Source organism: Ambystoma mexicanum, chromosome 11 (genome assembly GCF_040938575.1).
Source record: "Ambystoma mexicanum isolate Mex_15411 chromosome 11, UKY_AmexF1_1, whole genome shotgun sequence".
NCBI lineage: Eukaryota > Metazoa > Chordata > Amphibia > Caudata > Ambystomatidae > Ambystoma > Ambystoma mexicanum.
Genome location: NC_090934.1, coordinates 450,048,200 through 450,067,270, shown reverse-complemented (window position 1 = coordinate 450,067,270; position 19,071 = coordinate 450,048,200). Strand labels below are relative to the sequence as shown.

Below are 19,071 nucleotides of genomic sequence, written 5' to 3'. Positions count from 1 at the left end.
CCTTTCTGTCTGTCTGCGAGCAGGCCCAGGGCCTGATACGCCAGGCCCTCTCATTCCCTTCTACTTGGGAAAAGTTACGACCTTCCTGCCAAGAAACTGTTTACATTTCATGTACCAGTGTAACTCAAAACAATGTCTCCGCAGAACAAACAGCTTCTGAATGGCTCCAGAGCCAGCTACATGCATTCTCTATAGTGCTTAACAACATTCACTCACTCAAACCAAGCGCTACATAATGGACCCAATGTGTAGTAAGTGCACATTCATGCGTGTGTCTAAATGCATACATAATAACATATGTGTAAACATGTCTAAACAAGGTCCTTCATATAACAAGGCCTATTTCTCTAGCAAAATGCATAGTCAAAGTGGCTTAATAATATGGATAATGGATAACTAATGTCACTAATAGGAATTAAATGAATTACTAATGATAACATAACAGGCAAGCATAATATCTGGTTTTACACCCTCACCCTTCTTAAAACTTTTACTCATGTCCCAAAGTGCAAGTAAGTGTTACCATTGCCAAGCCTATTGGACGTGTTCCTGGTTCCCATCCCATTTGACTTCAAATATTAAGATCTTCCAAGATGAACCCTTACTTTGCTTCTATGAAATTCAGGCACTCAGTTAAAAATCCATGTTACCAGAGGTGAATGTCAATACCAGTTTGCCTGAGGTATCTTGAATGAAAGGGTATCTTACCTCTGTTTCTATATAATACCTGGGGTTGGGGTAGTGAAAGGATCTGTGACTAATATTGATGCGTAATGTTCCCCTTTCACTTCGGCTCTCATGTCCCTACTCTGGCTCATGTGTCCAGTCGTCTAGAGGGGGTGTTCTATCGCCCCAAAAATCTGCTTTATGTGATCTCTGTCAGGCCAGTTTTGCAGGCTGGTAGGCATAATTGAACACCTCCTTGGAATTCAGCCTTTTGCACATTGCCTTTAGGACCTCTGACATTCTTGAGGGCATTGTGATGTACTTTAAGGATTTTAAGATCCGTGGTTTAAAGGTAGATGATGGATTAACATCCTGGTCTTCATCGCCATTGCCCTTCTCAGGTCTTGGCCGCTCACATCACACATGGTGCCTAATGCCAGACACAGATAACCTGGGAATATGTGCAGTGTGCTCTACTGCTACCAAAAACAGTCCATACAAGAACTCCAAGCATGTTCAGCCAACCATGCTACCATGCACTAATGACGCTTTGAGCAAATAGGACTATATAAATCCTGTCAGAGATTGTTAAATTCACCAAGGTCTCTACATCTCATGTTGACTCACAGTGCATCAGCGAATTTGGGTTCTCGTTTACGATACTTCCAACGTTTGAACACAGGAAGAACGCACTAAACAAACACAGATCAGATGGATCTACTAATAAACAAAAGTCAAAAATTCAAACATATCACAAGCAGGTTTTTAAAAAAACGCATGATGCTTGCCTAAGGTTTTGCAGTAGACTCAATCAACGTTGGTCATTCAGTAAAGAGACTCAACCCCTGATCATTGGCTAACAAGATGCAAGTGTCCTGTGCTTTTAGTTGCCATTGTTGGTTGAAAATTGCCAACAGCAGCTTTCAAGTAAACTTTCAGAAAACTAGTAACACGTGAGAAATGATGCAATCTAGATGGGACTAAAGGCAACATTTTAATGAACTTTGGAAGGAGAAATATTTTTGAGGCATGTTGTTAATATCACTGTATAGAATTAAGTTGAACAAATAAAAATACCAACTTTTGTTAAAATCACAAATTGTGAATTGTAAAAACCAAATAAACATGCACATAATTGTTAGATCTAAAGTCATTTAAACTGTTGTAAAGCCATTGTCAATTCTCTTCACCAGTGGTCTCAGTATATTTTAGAGCTTATTTCTTTATGATTCCTCTATTTCTAGATGTTATTCAACGGTAGGAAGAGGCGGTGGAAGTCAGATATTGTCCTTGTCTAAGAACGGCTGTCTTTCTATTGGCGTCATTGAGCACGAACTAATGCACAACCTGGGCCTGTACCATGAGCATAGCCGCAAAGATCGTGACAACTATATCAACATTAGGTGGCAGTACATCAACCGAGGTAAAACCCCAGGGGTTAACAGTCTACTCTGGGAAGGCTCATATTATCGGTAGGTGACCACAGATAAAAGTTGTATCTGAAGCGGGAAAACATGGGGTTTTATGTTGAGGATGCATTCCTCAACTCCCAGCGACATCCAAGCCCAGTTCTTTGCCCCCACCTCAATGGTCTACCCAATTAAGTAAAGTCAGGATGAAATGAGCGATTGGAAGCAGGGAGTATGGGGATTAGACACAATAGAATAATGTATATCAGCATAATTGTAGAATGAATGAGACCATCTTACTCTGGTGAATAAAAACAGAGATTGGAAAGTGCTTGTGTACTTAGATATTCACATATAGTTCCCTTTACATGGCTTTCCTGCAGATTCTCCGCTGTTTGGGGATCGTTATTGATTTTGTCCACTGAAAACCAATCAATAAGAGTCAACTGTTACTATACATAACTGTTTCAGTCTGGATTAATTTTATCAAGAGGTTTCTGGACAGAGATTTAATTTCTTCTATATTGGGTAGATTCATTTTCCTCAATTAAAAATTATGGACACCTTTTCAATTTGTTATGGTAGGTTTGGTAACAGAAAAAGTACAAAAGGGTACATTTTAGTTAACCTATTCCTAGAAATGAGTAGAATTTGGCAACATGGATGCCTGTGTTATGTCAGATGACCTATATCAATAGTTGGGCCTGTTTTCACAAAAGTCTGTAAGAAAGTCTGCACAATGCTACTGTATTTCGCAAGATGCGTTGTACATTTGTCTTTTTTAATTGGCCACCTTCACCCACTTTGACGCCTACTATCATGGCTCCTCTATCTCCTCTATTTCTGTTCAGCCTTTCTCTCTCTCTTTGTTTACTAATGGTGAGCCAGTTCTACTGTCAATCCCGCTGATCCTCTAAACTCCACTTACATTCCCAGTATGTATCCCCTGCTCCACCCTCCTCTCGTTCTTCTGTTCAGTATTTTCATCCAAGGTGAAACATCAGGGCAATTCAAAAGTAAGAATAGGCATTTTTCATTCCATAACCGTTATATCAACAGTGTTGTATCACAATACAAATGATTCTTTAGGAGAAATAATAATACAGGCTAATATCTTAAAGCAATGGTTGGGACGAATGCAGGTAAGGGAAACCAACACTGTGTTACTATCTAATCCTGTTGGAAGAACACCCTGTCCCTACACAGGGGTGCCTATCCCTAGGCAGTGTATGGTGCAACACCAATCTAATAGGGATAGGCTGGGAGAGAAGCTGTCCCTCAATCCACCAAATGTATGGAGGCCTCAACCTTCATTGGTGCTTATTTAACAAAAATGAACAACTTTTTCTAAAATAGAGCAACCAACAACAACAGCATACAACTCCTATGTTTCCTGGTGCGACAGGGCCGGTTATTAGATCACTATCTGACACAGCTAAAAAAGCATGCATGAGCATTTAAATAACCATGGGATTTTCTATCATATTTTACTCACTCTAAGGAAATTTAATTTAACCTCATGTTGGAGTGGTGGATGTTGTTAACATCTAAAAGGGGCAACGGATTACATGCATCAATACACACATGTAAAGCCATTTTCGTCTCAGTATTTGCTAATCCTGCTTTTCATGTGAAAAGGGCCTTTGATTTTCTTCCAACACCATGAATTAAAAGGCTGCTTTTTCTTTTGTAAAGACAGATAAGAACTCCCACAGTCTGCCTAAATTGGCCCATTTTCAGTGTGAAGTTTTTTTTGTATGAAAGCTGGCAGGTAATTTTTCCAGTGGGCCCTTCAGTTCTGTTGATTTGGAGCCTTTGATTACACGCCACGATCTCTTTGGGATTCATGCATGTCCCCTTATTGTTTTCCAAATATATGTTTCTCTCAGCACACCTTTCGTCTTCCTATCGTGCAAATGACTCGCAGATCGTTGTCTCTTCATCTTTATTCACTCAATGTCTCCTTGATGCCATATTTGCCTGAAGTGTTTGTCAAATCAAACTTGTCGCCTCAGTCCCTCCATCTTGACTATCTATCATATTCTATCTATCCACTCCTGCCCACTCTTGTTGATTCTAACTTAACTATAATATTTAGCAATTCCACTGTAATTTTCAGTCACCTAAAAGTCTCACCCTTATCTTTTACCTGCTCCTCTCATTACTTGCAATTTGCCTTCAGTCTTTGCTGGCTTCCCTATTAGTTATGTTTTCCGTTTTATTTTCTCCTTTTTTATTTTAAAATATCTTCAACCCACTTTTTGTCGTCTCTCGGATCTTTCCCTCTGCTGAATTGCTCCCTCCATTCTCCCTCTCCACGCCTCAAGCTAGTTGTGCTCTGTTGAGAGCTTAATGACCCCATCCTGTGGAATGCTTTCCCACTTCCTGCATAGTCTTCTTTATTCTTTCTGCCGGTCCTGCCATCTGACTCATCTTGTGCAGCCTTCCTTTCCTCAAAAACTCCTCCTGGTATTAATCAATGTCTATTTTATTACACAGCACTTTGTTTATGGTGGTGTACGTTTTCATGTAAAGCTCACTCACATTGTGTTGTGGGCAGTCCACACCACACATGAATGTTCTGACATGCCTGTGCACCCTTTCAGGGTTTACAACACAGATGCAAACTGCCCATTTTTGTAATGGCTGTAAGAATGGCCCCCTCGTGTGAGGCCTACTGCACCTTGAGTCCCACCAGCCCCCACAGATGACAAAGAGGACACTGATTGCCGTCCGGGATCCATGCATGCTCTGACGAGCGCACTTGATGCGGACCCATTTATTATACAGTATACATTGCAGAGTTACATCACTCTGCCTTGTGTCTCACTTAAAGGGACACCACACTGGCTATGAGTGCCTCAGTCTGAAAACATAGGATTCACTAAAACAGAAATAAGGGTACATGAAAAGATGCTCACTGCAGTATCATGGGTTGCTCAACATCACCAACAAGAACAGTGCTAAAATGGGAGGACATGCTTTTTAAAAGATCCTATAATTACATTTATGGGATGACTAGGAAACGGCCTCATTTTGAAAAAATAGGCGGAAGCACAAACTGATCAGTTGATTCCATGTAACCGGGGCATCATTTTCAATTACTTTGCTCTAAGGACATGTCCTCCAAAAGGTTAAGCCACTGATACTAAGTATTTGTAAAAGTAAAACCCGTATGTGTCAAGGTGGTGTGCCGGCAATGCTGCTCTTTATTTGGAAAACATGAAATCATCTCTGAACAACGAGTAGGGTATATATGCAGCCAGACATTGAGTTCCAATTGTTTATCACAGTCACTGTCACTGTTCCTTTCAGGTGATCAGCCCAACTTTAACAAGGAGATGAACGCCAACACTCTGGATCTTGCTTATGACTACGGCTCAGTGATGCACTATGGCAGGTAATGACCGTCAGGGCTGATGAAGGAAGGCATAATGTGTGAAATACGCAAAACTGTGTAGCAAGATATCACAGGGTGGGTCCTCATGCTGATACAGAGAGTACAAGCATTCTGGTGTCCTGGCTGATTTTTGAGGGATGGACGCATGTTTCTTTTTCTCTCTCATCTCGGGCAGCAGTGACGAAGGGAGCAAACTCAAGGAACCAACGTTTCTCTATAAAAATAAAAGTTGGCTTTTAGCAAAGGAGAAAATACACGGGGCATTTACGGGGTGGGGTCACTGTGTAGACAGAGTGATAGAGAAGAGGCATATGTTAGACATTTAGTGAAAGGGAAGTAGAATGTATAGAGGCTGGAATGATAATCCTAGGCCCAGCCCTCGTGCTATGGCACTGGCCCACTCTTCTGGAAATTGGAGTTCCACTGTAACAGCCACAGCACACTCTTTGGTCCTGGTAGACCTCTATGCCATTCTCTTACGTGTGGTAAGGCCATGTCTGGTGCTCACTTCTTCCCTTTCCAGGGTGCAGGCCTGTGCAACCTATTCATCCATCTACGACCCATCAGTGATCACATGAGCTTTAGGAGAGCCCTCAGATCCTGGCACTTTTTACAGTAATTTATCTTATGCATAGGCAGATATCCTAGAACTCTCTCAGATATAATGTCAACAGTTGGCGTATCAATGATGTAAGCTTCCGTTTATTAGCAAGAGATCATCTAAATCAACTAGAAATAATCCTGTTAGCACATTCACACAGTTCCACTGTATCTGGTTTTGGGGTTGATGTTGCATTTTAAGTGTGTTGTCCTAATAGAAGCAGGGTAATATTCCTTAGAAGTGTCACTCTTCCTCAAATCTACTGGGCTTCATGACGTCACACTGGGGGGTATGGCAGTATAGATGATAGTGAAGTAGACAGCCTTACTGCTCGTCTTGACATAGCTCAGAATGCTAATAGTTATAAAATGTTACACAATCCAAGCTTTTTGTACAAACTGGTATTAATCACTTAAGGGTTATGCATTTTCTTATTGATCTTCCTTCTTTGCAATAGAAATGCCTTGACTAATACGGCTGGACAAGACACAATCATCCCAAAACCTGACCCTAATGTCCCCATCGGTCAAAGGTTTGGAATGAGCAACCTGGATATAGCCAAGATCAACAAGCTCTACAGCTGCAGTAAGTGCCCTTTTCTTGCCCGGTGCCACTTATTGAGGGCTCAGCTAGATCACCCTTACTGCCATCCTTAAACTGTTAGAACTGTTGTGCATCCACTCTGCATCCTAGGCCCTTGGCATCTAAAGCGCCCATGGGATGTTAAGAATCCAAGCATTTGTCTGCTAACATATTTCACACAATTGGTTCAAGATTCAAAAATGTTAAGAAATTGTTTTGTTTGTACTGTCAATCATGCATTCGGTCATTTGATAGTTCATTCTTTCATAATCCTTTATCAATTAATCACGTAAGCTCTCTGTAATGATAGTCCCATGCTGAAAGAGTACGCAGCATGTATTCTTAACTCGATAGGTCTCAAACCATATGAGCTCTGCTAATCCTTTATATCCCCATCAACTGACCCCCTTCAATACCTTCACTGATGGCATAACCTCCCTGCACATTCCATGACAACACTTCAGCAAACCAAACGTCCATAGTTTATGTCACACAACTCCCTTCTCACCATAAAACTGTTGTACATGTTCTTCCGAACTCTACTCAGAGGGCCTCAGTATGTGGTTGACAGTGTGGTAAAAGAGAAAGCGCTGGTAATGTGATTACTCACACTTTTACTGCACCATCAAATTCAGGGTTCCAATCTTGAAACTCGACAAATCCACATGCTTTTGTGTGGAATGCATTTCCACAACACAACTCCATTACTGTGTGTGCTAATATGGAAACCCCAGTGGAGTACAAGGAGGCTCGAAATTGGGGAAAACTGATGCTAATATGCAATCGCCAGTGGCGTCTAATGAGACTCCAAATTCTGAAACTGAAGGGACCGCCTAATTCTAAATCATGCGTACCATTACTGTCACTGGGGTCTTACCAAATTCCGTAACGGTATTTGAGTTTGGCAGTATTTAAGTCATAACTGCTTTGACAAATGTTTCTGGATTAGTTGCTTCACAAAACAGCATTTGCTGCAAATGTACTCTTATCTATGCCCCAAGTTACCACCTAAAGCATGTTTTGCAATAGGTTGCCTTTCACCAACGCAGGCGACTTTGTTTTTTCAAAGCATATTTTGTATCACAGCCTGACATTACTACATTGTTATAGCTATGTCCAGTTTAGTTTTGGCATATAGGTGGTGCTTCAACACAAATGAGTGTGGGTGAAAAGTAATGGTATAGAATGAATTACGTAAATTCTCCTCCCTCGCACCCACCGTAGCCCCATTGGCCAGCAGGCCAAGTGTTTAGTCCTGAGCGAGGGTGTAGGATCCTCTCTGCAGCCTTAGCAGCGTAATTTCAGCTGCAGGTGCTTGGGGTAAGTGTTGTCCCTGGCTGCTAGCCACGCATCCTTTTTTTTAAGTCAAAGAAAAGCAATTTTTTTTCATTTGTGTGCACTAGCTCAACTGAATCCATCGTCTCCCTCCTCCCTCTCCACCCACTGTAGCGCCATTGGTCAGTAGGCCGAGGATTTAGTCCTGAGCGAGGTTGTAGGACCCTCTCTCCAGCCAACACCGTTTTTCAGCAGCAGGTGCTTGGGGGAAGTTTTGTCCGTGGAGGCCTTAACCACGCATCCTTTTTTTAAGGGAAAGAAAAGGTTTTTTTGTTGCATCTGTGTGCACTAGTGCACCTGTATCCACTGCCCCATATCCCCACTTCCTGCTTTCCCGCACCCCTCCTCACTCCCCACCCAGCATAACCCCATTGGCCAGCAGGCCGAGTGTTTAGTACTGAGCGAGGGTGTAGGACCCTCTCTGCAGCCCCAGCAGCGTTTTACAACTGCAGGTGCTTGGGGTAAGTGTTGTCCCTGGTGGCCTTAGACACACATCCTTTTTTAAGTGAAAGAGAAGGGTTTTTTTTGCATTTGTGTGCACTAGCGCACCTGAATCCACCGTCCCCTTTCCCTACTTCCTGCTCCCCTGTCCCCCTCCTCCCTCCCCACCCACTGTAGCCCCATTGGCCAGCAGAACAAGGGGTTAGTCCTGTGAGAGGGTGTAGGCACCTCTCTGCAGCACCAACAGCATTTTTCAGCCGTAGGTGCTTGGGATAAGTGTTGTCCCTGGTGGCCTTAGCCATGCATCCTTTTTTAAGGAAAGAAAAAGTATTTTTTTTGCATTTCTGTGACTTTTTTTTCTTTGCATTTGAAATTGTATTTTGCTCCCTGGTCACCTCAGTCTCCCCTGTGGCTTCCTATGTGTTACCGCTCCCCCCTGCCCTGATTGGTCCAACATCTTCGCAAGACCGAGAGTGCTAGTGCAGCCTTCTGCCGGTGCAGCCCTTGCGGCTAAGGTCCCCAAGTCAAAGGGCAATTGCCAAGAATCAACCCAGAGAAGTGTCTGCAGGTGTCAGCAGGGAAAGCAGGCCACCACCCACCAATAAGTACTATCGATAATCACTGCCACCGGTCCCAAGTCCTGCACACATACTCAAACAGAAGAGCCCACTGGGCCCTTATACCCTGGCCTGAACCCACCCCACGCTGACCTCAAGCAACACGTAAAGCAGTACTCAGCAGCTTATATCCAGCTGCAGTGACAAGCCCCACCTATTCATCAAGCAGCTGCCAACAAGCTTGCTTGCTCCCAAATCGACTCTCTTGGGTGGTTGCAATTCCACCCATGAACAGCATAAGCAGCATCAGATAGCACCCACAAGTTGACAAAGAGGACCAGACAGCCGTCAACCTGCCTCAATGGACAATGTAGGGAGAACTAATGGTAGTGATTGCCACATTTACGCTCAGCCCATCTTAAACCACCACCACTGCAGTAAGTACTTCACCCACTAAACATATACAGCTAGGACACACTCTGAGGAGCCCAGTGTACACCCAACTTACAGGCACACATTGAAACGTCCATTGCATAGTGAAACCAAGTCCTTTTCTCCCACTATCTATGAGTCTCAAATCTAAGTGTGTTTTCGTCTCCATTATCTGCCATCTTGTGACACCTAGGCCTTTTCTCCCACTGTCTCTGTATCTCAAATCTAGGTGTGTTATTTCTCAACTGACTGCCATTTTGAGAAACCTAGGCCTTTTCTCCCACTATCTAAGAGTCTTGAATCTGGGTGTGTTTTTCATCTCAATTAACTGCCATACAGTGACACCTAGACCTTTTCTCCCACTATCTAGTGATCTCAAATCTAGGAGTGCTCTCCCACTGCCTGCCATCTGCGAAACTTAGGCCTGCATTTCACCCAGGAACACCCAAAACCATTGAAAGCAAGTACCTGTAGCCAGGTCACTCCCCAAGTTAACTAGGAACCAGTCACCCTGTGCACATATCCAACTGCACCGCCCACTCCCAACACATAGTACCCTGCCAGAAACCCACCTAGACAGGCCACCCATAGTTAGAGGAACACCAAAACCTAACCCACTAATTGGAGAACCACCCATAGAGGACACCGAGCTACCACATCACAAGAGGATATGAACCAAATCCAGCCAAGCCACACAAGGCCTTACAGGTGGGCTACCACCCTGGTAACCACAATACCTTAACAACCCTACTACCAAGGACCACAAAATGCCCCGAAACAGATCTGGACGCCACCAAAGAGAATCTGAACAAGGAACAAACAGAACAGATCCACACCCCCCCTCACCCTCCAGGAGAAACCACCGCAAATACAGAACACTCCCCAACAAATACTACAACCAACAGAACAAAGAACATGAGAGGAGAAAAATCCCTATATCTCACACTGTACCTCACAACACCCGCATCACCTCGACACTCCAATGCCACCAACAGATCCAGACATGCCGACACCAATTTGAACCCCGCAAAAAGAAGAGAGTACTCCAGAATAGAAAGGTATGAAACCAAAGTCCTCATTCCTTACATCACAAAAACACTAGGTCACCACCAGCAAGCCTATCAAAACATAGAAGACGATGAAACAGAAGAATTCATCAACCCAACCATCAACCTAACAGACTGCCTCAACAATGAAGCAGACTCAGCGGATCACCAACTGAACTATGACAACACAGAAGCACCCCAACTAAAGAACCAAATGATCAAAAAACAAACCTAACCTCATCAAAACGATCCATTGCAACCTAATCAAGGCCAGATCAATGTCCAAGAAAGCCACAGAGATCTATGACCTTCTGTGCGATAAAGGTATCTACATCTTATTCATAATCGAAACATGGCTAGATGACAACTACAAAATTACTTTCCATGACTGCCTCCCTGGCAACTTCAAGTGCTCACAAGCGAACAGGAAAAACAAAACAGGACTGGCACAAGGAACACCTGAGAATTGAAACTGAAGAACAACTAACCATAAAAAACTGCAAATCCCTAAGCCTTCTCCTAACAGCAAACCCAAAGACAAACCTCAAATTCCTCCTGCGATGCAGACCACTGACATTTGATGCAAACTTTGTGGATTCTTTCACTGAAGCCATCTTCAACCTAGCCATAGAACAGGAACACCTGATAATCCTTGGAGACTTCTACATCTGGTATGACAAAGAAACCACTAACACACAGAAATTACTAGCCAAACAACTGAGGACAATGAAACTACATCAGCTAGTCAAAGTAACAACTTATGCAGTGGGACATACACTAGATGCAATATTCACAAACAAAAACCTCATCACCATGGTGCCACCAATACAGATCCTCTGGAACGACCACCTCATCATCCTCTTCGTAATCATGCTTGCCACATCAACAACTAAAAAACCCGACAAACTGGTGACTATCATGAAAAGAAACTGGAGGACCGTTAACATAGCAACCTAGTAGAACTACTGGAAATGAACAAACCACCGGCAATGACTCTGGATGAACCTCACCTTGACAGAAAAACAGAACTACTGCATAAGTAGATCACCAGAACAATAGACGAGCTCGCCAAGGAAAATCCTTTTACCCCATCGTGCAAAAGAGCAACAGAAAATGGTTTACACCGCTACTCAGCGCGATGAAAAGAAAAAAACAGGAAGCTTGAACTAGAACAAAGGAAAAAAAATACCTATTACAATTCCAACAACATATCCACTCCTACAAAAGGGAAATCCATAAGGCCAAGAAGAAATACTACGAAAACGAATCACCAACGCGCCAACACCCAAAAAGAACTGTTTAAAATCATAAACAAAATGAGAAAGCCCCCTGGCTACAGCGACACACCAACACCTTCACTGAAATTATGCAACGACCTTGCAGACTACTTCAAAAACAAAATTGCCACCATCCAACATATCATACAAAGCAGACCAAGCAACTACAACATGCAACCTACCCAGCCATCCGAGGATCACCCGAACAAACTCCGAAGTGTCCCCCAAATATTAGCTGAGACATTCGGCAAGCTTGTAAACAATAGCAACAAAGCAGGCTTCCCCATGGATCCCTGCCCACCAGATATACACAAATCACTCCTCACTCAAGGAACACCCATGGAATACTACAGAAACCTTTTCAACCAATCAATTTCAACAGGAAAAGTACAGAGCTCATTCCAATCAGCATACATCAAGCCACTACTCAAAGACACAGCAGGAAACATGGAGGACCTCTCCAACTACAGACCTATCGCAAACATCCCGTGCCCAGCAAAACTACTTGAAACATACGTCTACAGAATAACACAAGAATTCATAAAAGAAAACCTACTGCTGGATCAAGCACAAGTAGGCTTCAGAACAATGATAGGAATGGAAACGGCACTGCTCTTAATCTGAGATCTCTCCACAGCATTTGACACAGTCAACCACGACATTCTAATTGGGTGATTGGAAGGAATAGGAATCACTGAACTAGCCCCACTATGGATAACAAGCAGAACAGAAACTGTATGGATCAAACCTTTCAAATCCACCCAAAGAGTATGCACCTGCGGAGTACCAGAAGGATCCTCCTTATCCCCATTGCTTTTCAACATATACCTGGCACTATTAATCAAGCTCTTTAAAAAAACATGGCCTCGCATGTTACAACTATGCTGATGACACACAGAACATCTACAAAATACAAGATATAGAGGAAGGAAACAACGCTGGAAGACTGCCTACAAGAACTCTCGGCCTGAATGAACACCAACAGCCTCAAACTCAACCCGGGCAAAACATAAATAATTATCATATCCAAAAGCGGTGAAAACAATCACTACATCCCATGGCCAACGGAACTTGGAACACCAACTCTATCAACAATAGTGAAAAAATTGGGAGTCTTGATGGACAATGAACTGACACTCAAGCCACAATTAAACGCCATAATCAAGAAATGTTTCTTCCCCCTAAACATGGTAAAAAGAACCCTACCATTCCTTTCTTTTACCCACAAAACACTCACCATCATCGCACTCATCATGTCCAGAGTAGACTACGCCAACAGCCTATCCTTAGGAATGCCAGAGCAACTGTTAAAGAAACTTCAGCACATCCAAAACGCAGCGGCCAGATTCCTGCTCAAACTACCATGAAGAGAACACATTACCCCAGTACTGAAAATGCTAATTTGGTTACCAATAAAACAGCGAATAAAGTTCTAAATAATTTGTATAGCACACAGAACAATCCACGGCCAAGGAGCAGACTTCCTAAATGAGAGAATAACCATCTACTGTCTGACAAGACCACTCAGATCAAGCAACAACATTCGCTTAAAACCAAAACCTTAAAATGAAAGAAAATTCAGAAGATCATCTTTCTCTCACCTGGTATCAAGCACCTGGAATGACCTACCAAAAAACATATGCAGCACAAGGGATCACCTGGAATTCAGGAAACTGCTGAAAACTTGGCTTGTTGCTCCAGAACCAGAAGACACTATTAGGAAGCATGCACCCAACGGAAAACAAGAACCTAAGGTGTAACCCATGACCCTAACTTAATTTTCTCTAACCGGAGGATGGGGGGAGGGCATCCCAACAACCCATGTCCACCTAGGAAACTTAGGTAGGTAAGGAGCCTGCAAAGGACAAGCAGAGAGTGACCAGAACCCTCCATCCCAATCATCACCAACCCGGGGCGAGAACACGCCAGCATCAGCCAGGTAGACCTACCACTAGAGTAACACAGAGGAAACTACCACCCCTCAACATGTCCGCCAACTAAACAGACAAACCACAATACCAAACACACAGGATAATCATACATGTTAAGCACACAAACACAAAGACAAAACCTGCTAACCCAACTGTAAAACCTTAACTTTCCGCATACACTTCCCATACAGAAACCCATACAACCACATCTCTGCACAGCAATACGCACCTACTTCACCACACTGCAACAACAGACTAACACATAACCCCTATCAACCGCACATGGGAAGTCACACTGAACCGAAAATCACACTTAAGCTCAGTGAATGGTGCAAACCGAACTGAAGCTGCCAACAGTAAATTACAACTCTCACTTTCCTATTCCAACTGCACCGTACTAAACCGCCCCATCCTTTTCAGATCTGCCAGAGTGCCGGGGCACCCCCTCCAGTGGTGACAGTGCACGATACAAATACCTTTGAGATTAACATTAACAAATTGGTGTGTGTGAAAAGTAATGGTATAGAATTAATAATGTTAAGAGAGGAGAGAATAGCATTGACATATACATAAAGATCTATTTAAGTGGTTTGGGCATATCCCCGTCTCTACTATTGCCACTACTGGCTTTTGCATTGGAAGACCCATTCATCAATTGCGTCAAGGAAAGTGACAAGGGAGAGCAGCGCAGTGGTAAATTGACATGGGTAGTTTTGCTGGTGTGATGTGTACCCGAGTAGGGGACCTTTGGATGAATTCTGGAGCTATGCCGAGCTCGGGCTCGAACACATCACTTAGCCCCAAGACCCAGGTTCCCCATGGTCCTGTGAATAGCTCTGGGTCTCTGGTATTTATCATTTTTAAAACTACGACCTCAACCCTCATCCGTTGTGCTCTAAGATGAAAAGGGTAAATTGTCCATTTTAAATTTAAATCTTCAGGCACAGTCTTAAGGCTGTGTAGTAGCTCACGTAGCAGCCTGTGTAATGTTTGATTGTTTACTTTGGAGAAACGGGCAGTGCAAATGCATTGCTTGCATTACTTGGCAATGCGTCTTCTCAGCCATAACAGACTCCTGAGTGTTTTATTTGAATGTCCTCAATGCCTGCAAGACCATAGAGTGTCCAAGGCCTGCAAAGTCCATAAGATAGGCGAGAAGGGGCTTGACCAGCCATGATCGATAAAAGTCACAAGACAAGGTCAAGGAGACGGGACATCTGCTGTCACCACCAGACCATAGCGCTATCATTCACCAGAATGTTCCAGTGGCCTTTGAATATGGGGAAGAGAAAGGCAACTGCCTCTCTGCCTCTGAAAGCTGCTCCAGGTAAAACACACCATTTAGGTACGCGTAATGTATACCTAAGGCAAGTCGGGGGTGAACTAGAGGCTCCAACAAACGCAGTGGAGAGAAAATTAAGGCATAGCAAGATGGGGGTACTATCAAGTGAACAGCACAAAGAAGAGGCTAACAAGCCCAATATTGCAAGTTCCCTTGCTTGCCACAACACCCCTATAGCTAGTGAGAGCAGAAAGGGCAAGTAGATCTCCACCCTTCAGAAGGCCAGCGAGTGTACAACAGAACTACCTGTGGCTTTGGTAGTAGATTGCTGCAACAACACAGGATGCCTGTGTAGCTTTGGTAGTAGATTGCTGCAACAACACAGGATGCCTGTTTGACGCTTCCATTACAGAGAACAAGAAAATAATGAATTTTCCACCATATTGCTACCCACATTTAGATGAAACAAAAATGGCTGCCACGTTTGATATGTTTCTTGTGTCTGCTCCTGTATCATTTATTATTGAGCATGAACCAGCACAACACTCCACTGATCGAGGACCATCTATCTCTTTGATTAATAAAGTGGCTCAGTGGATAAATACCTCCATCATAGGACCAGCCATTGGTCGCCAAATTGTAAGAAGAATTGGATGAATTGGAAAAACAAACAACTAGCTAAATGCTGACTGTATAATTATTACTCTAAAGTGATCTGGAATATTTAACTATTTTAACAATTCCAATCTAACGAAGAATCGCTGCCAACTCAGACATTTTATTGTTCTGGTAGCTTTTTCTACCCCTGCTTCCAAAAGCTGTTACCCATCGACAACTCGTGCGAGTAGGCCGAACTCCAAGCGTTGGCTGTTGCAACGTCTGTGAACCCAAGCCCACACCCCCATGTGCGAGACATGGGGCCTCATTATAAATTTGCCGGTCCGGGAACTATGGTACCGGAACGCATGCCGGTACCGTAGTTCCCAGAAAGGCCAACTATGAGTTGTGCTTGCGGGTCCCTTTTTGCCCGCAAGGTCGGCAGAACGGCACCTGCGAGCATGTCGGATGCACCGGCACCATTATAAACGGTGCCGGTGCATCCAACCTCCCCATTCCTATTCAGCCTTATAGCGCCGAATGGGAATGGGGAGCATCTTTTTTCCAGCGCCCGCAAATGGGCAATTACCAGGTCCAGCAGGTCCGTAATGACCCGGTAATTGCGCATTCGCAGGCGCCAGAAATTTCCAGAAGTTTGGCAAAGCCTGCTGGTTTTACTGGCAAGGCTACCGCCAAACATCTAATGAGGCTCATGGTCTATGACGTGCAACACTTGGTAACATCAAATGATGGCCAAGACAAAACTAGAAATGTCTCTTGGAACGTGACTGGTTTTAACAACAAAATGTGTGAAGCTGATATTCTCAACTCAGTCGACTCTATTCACATATTTTTAATGCGAGAAACCTGGTCCACAGCCATCTTCACCAGAGATGTCGTTTTTTCATTTGCCAGCTCAGCAATCCCAAGCTGACATGGCAGAAATGCTGCAGGGTTGTGATGCATGATATCCCTATCTGTCTTCAAACCAAAGTGCATAATAATACAGAGTATCTCCAAATTGAAGTCAAACATCATACCGACTTTCCATCACTGTGGTTAATCAATTTTTATTGGGCTCCAAATTACAAGGAAACGGGGCGTTTCTTGGCTTACATTCAATCTATTGAGCTTGTTTTGTACTTTACCACAGGAACACTCCGCTGCATATAATGGGGCGTGACTTCAACCTAAAACTAGTGAAGGGCCCTAAAAAAGAACTACTTGACGACCAACTAGGTAGCATATGGCATTACTACACCTATCCTAAGCGATCCTAGAAAGGATAAACTAGGCCCATATATGCACAAAGTACAATGTGAAAATGGCCTCCATGTAATGTAGTGGCAGAGTGCCACCAGATATACTAGGCAAAGCCACATACAACGGTTTACGTGATGGTACCATGATTGACCATATAATCCTGACTATTATGTTTTGGCATTCTGTCATTTCTTTTGAGGTCAAGTCTATGATCAATAGTGATCATTCATTCATCTCTGATATTTACCCTGGAGAATCGTTTCATGAAAGCAGCCACTCATATCATAATCTTGCGCTATTGAGAGTGTAGTAAACGCTAACTGTTGAATATCCCCTTCGTCACCTCACTCCTGGATTGCCCCATGACATGTGTTAGGCTTTTTGTATTGGCTTTCCTTGGCGTCACTCTAGGGTATTTGTTTTCGTTAGCACCAGCATGTCATTTTGGGTAAAATTCATGAAGTCTTGATTTGAAATGAGTCTTTCTCCTTACATGACCAGCCTTTCTGTGTTTGTTGTGTAATTCTATGGTCCGTGTGAAACCTGACTTGCATTTTCATAAGATTCAGGAGGGATGCTGTAAAAAAGAATATGTTGTTTTAATGTGTGTTTGGAGGATTAGAGCAAGTGATGTTTCAATGAACCATTCTTGTTGTACATGATTTGCATGTATTGTCCCTCTGTTCTTGTTTTTGCCATGCCTGAATATTTCTGATGCGAGATAGAAATGTGTTTCTTGTGTGGAAAGAGATCCCATGGAACAGAATTTGAAGCAATACGAATGCTATACCTATAATATTGTTGCAAGGTAGGGTGTGTTAGCCACACAATACAGGAATTTTCTCTCTTATCAGAAACCTTACAACCAAATAACCTATGTTGTTAAATGTTTATCGAGAGAAACCCACCCCTTCATACTATCCACTTGGAGTTGACCCCCGGTAATGCATGAGAATATTGGAAGAAATTCACAGAGCCCCCTAAACACAATTTCTTTACACTTTATAAATACATCAGTCAGGTTGTTAAACAGTTTCCACTTGTTTGATATAGTTTTTACGTACTTTGCATTGGGTTGGGCCTTGTAGCAACCTTGCATGCATCCAATGTTTCCCAGTCAATTAGGATGTGGTTGTCCATTGTTGTTAGTTTGGACTATTAGGAATATTAGGTGCATAAGACAAAACTACTGCATTGGAATACAGAAAGGGAGGAATGGCATATGAGGAGGGACACAGAGTCTGTAGGTGTTGTTTGGTTATGTACCCACAAATTGGTTGCCCACGGCTTTCCTAATCCCTGTGGCCATTCCCACCCATTCATGCCTCTGCCTCCCCAAAACACATCATCGTGGGAACTCTTTGAACTTGCTTTATTCAAGCCTTACCATCAAACTTTGCATTTGAAGTGCCTGCCAATGTTTTTTCAAATCAGTCTTCTGAGAGTTAATTACTTAATTGGAGATCTAAAGCTACTGTTGCAATAAACAACATGTCAACCAGGCCTGCTTTCAGCCACTGAAGTCCATTTTAAAGCAAGCATTGGCAAAGCCAGCATTTTTTTGCTGTGGCATTCGTTTTAAACCTTTGCCAGGCACTGTTATGAGATGTACAGGTACTCTCACTATTTTGCACCTGCTCCCAACAATGGTCAGCTAACACCACTGGGGCTGTGACTGGCAAGGGCCATTCCCATGCCTACACTTTATGTTGGTGGCTTGAGCAGGCAAATATTGTCCTTTCACACCCTGTGTGTGCTGTGTTGCAGCATCTCCCAGCGAGGCGTTCAAAAAGTGGCACTGCGGTTGCTGAGGAATAATAACTCGATTTGTATACAGTGCTGTTGATGAGAGGCGCTATTATTTGCGCATCCATTAGGTTGTGCCAGTGTCGCTGCACCCATGGCTTCCTCCAGAGGAAGATCATGCAAGACTGGTGGTGGATCTTGTGAATTCCAAGAGGGGCTGTGCCAAACTAGGAGCGGTCACAGCGTTTCAGTTGTTGCCCCTCGGCTTTAGAATGCTTTACCCCTAGTAACCAGTCGATTAACTCAAATCCTAACTCTTCATAAAGAACAAAGAGGTATTTTTTTTGTTTTTTGCACGTTCTTTACTTTGGTGCTACTTAGACGCAGTTGGTTCTTCAGTGTGTTTTATAATTGAAAGAAACATAAACATTTGAGTGCGCAAGACTAATTGTATGTATGTGGTTCCGTAGATAGTTTGTGAAAATGTGACTCTGATTTGTCTATTT

At 43.2% G+C, this 19,071-nt stretch overlaps 1 protein-coding gene across 2 annotated transcripts in view; it reads left to right on the top strand.

Annotated features, from left to right (window-relative positions):
- LOC138503501 (embryonic protein UVS.2-like) overlaps nucleotides 1-19,071 on the top strand; it is a 235,899-nt gene that overhangs the window by 106,288 nt on the left and 110,540 nt on the right. For both annotated transcript variants that reach the window (XM_069623283.1, XM_069623282.1), the window contains 3 exons: nucleotides 1,911-2,089; nucleotides 5,391-5,475; nucleotides 6,534-6,661. In XM_069623283.1, the coding sequence (XP_069479384.1) occupies nucleotides 1,911-2,089; nucleotides 5,391-5,475; nucleotides 6,534-6,661 (392 nt within the window). The remainder of the gene's footprint in view (nucleotides 1-1,910; nucleotides 2,090-5,390; nucleotides 5,476-6,533; nucleotides 6,662-19,071) is intronic.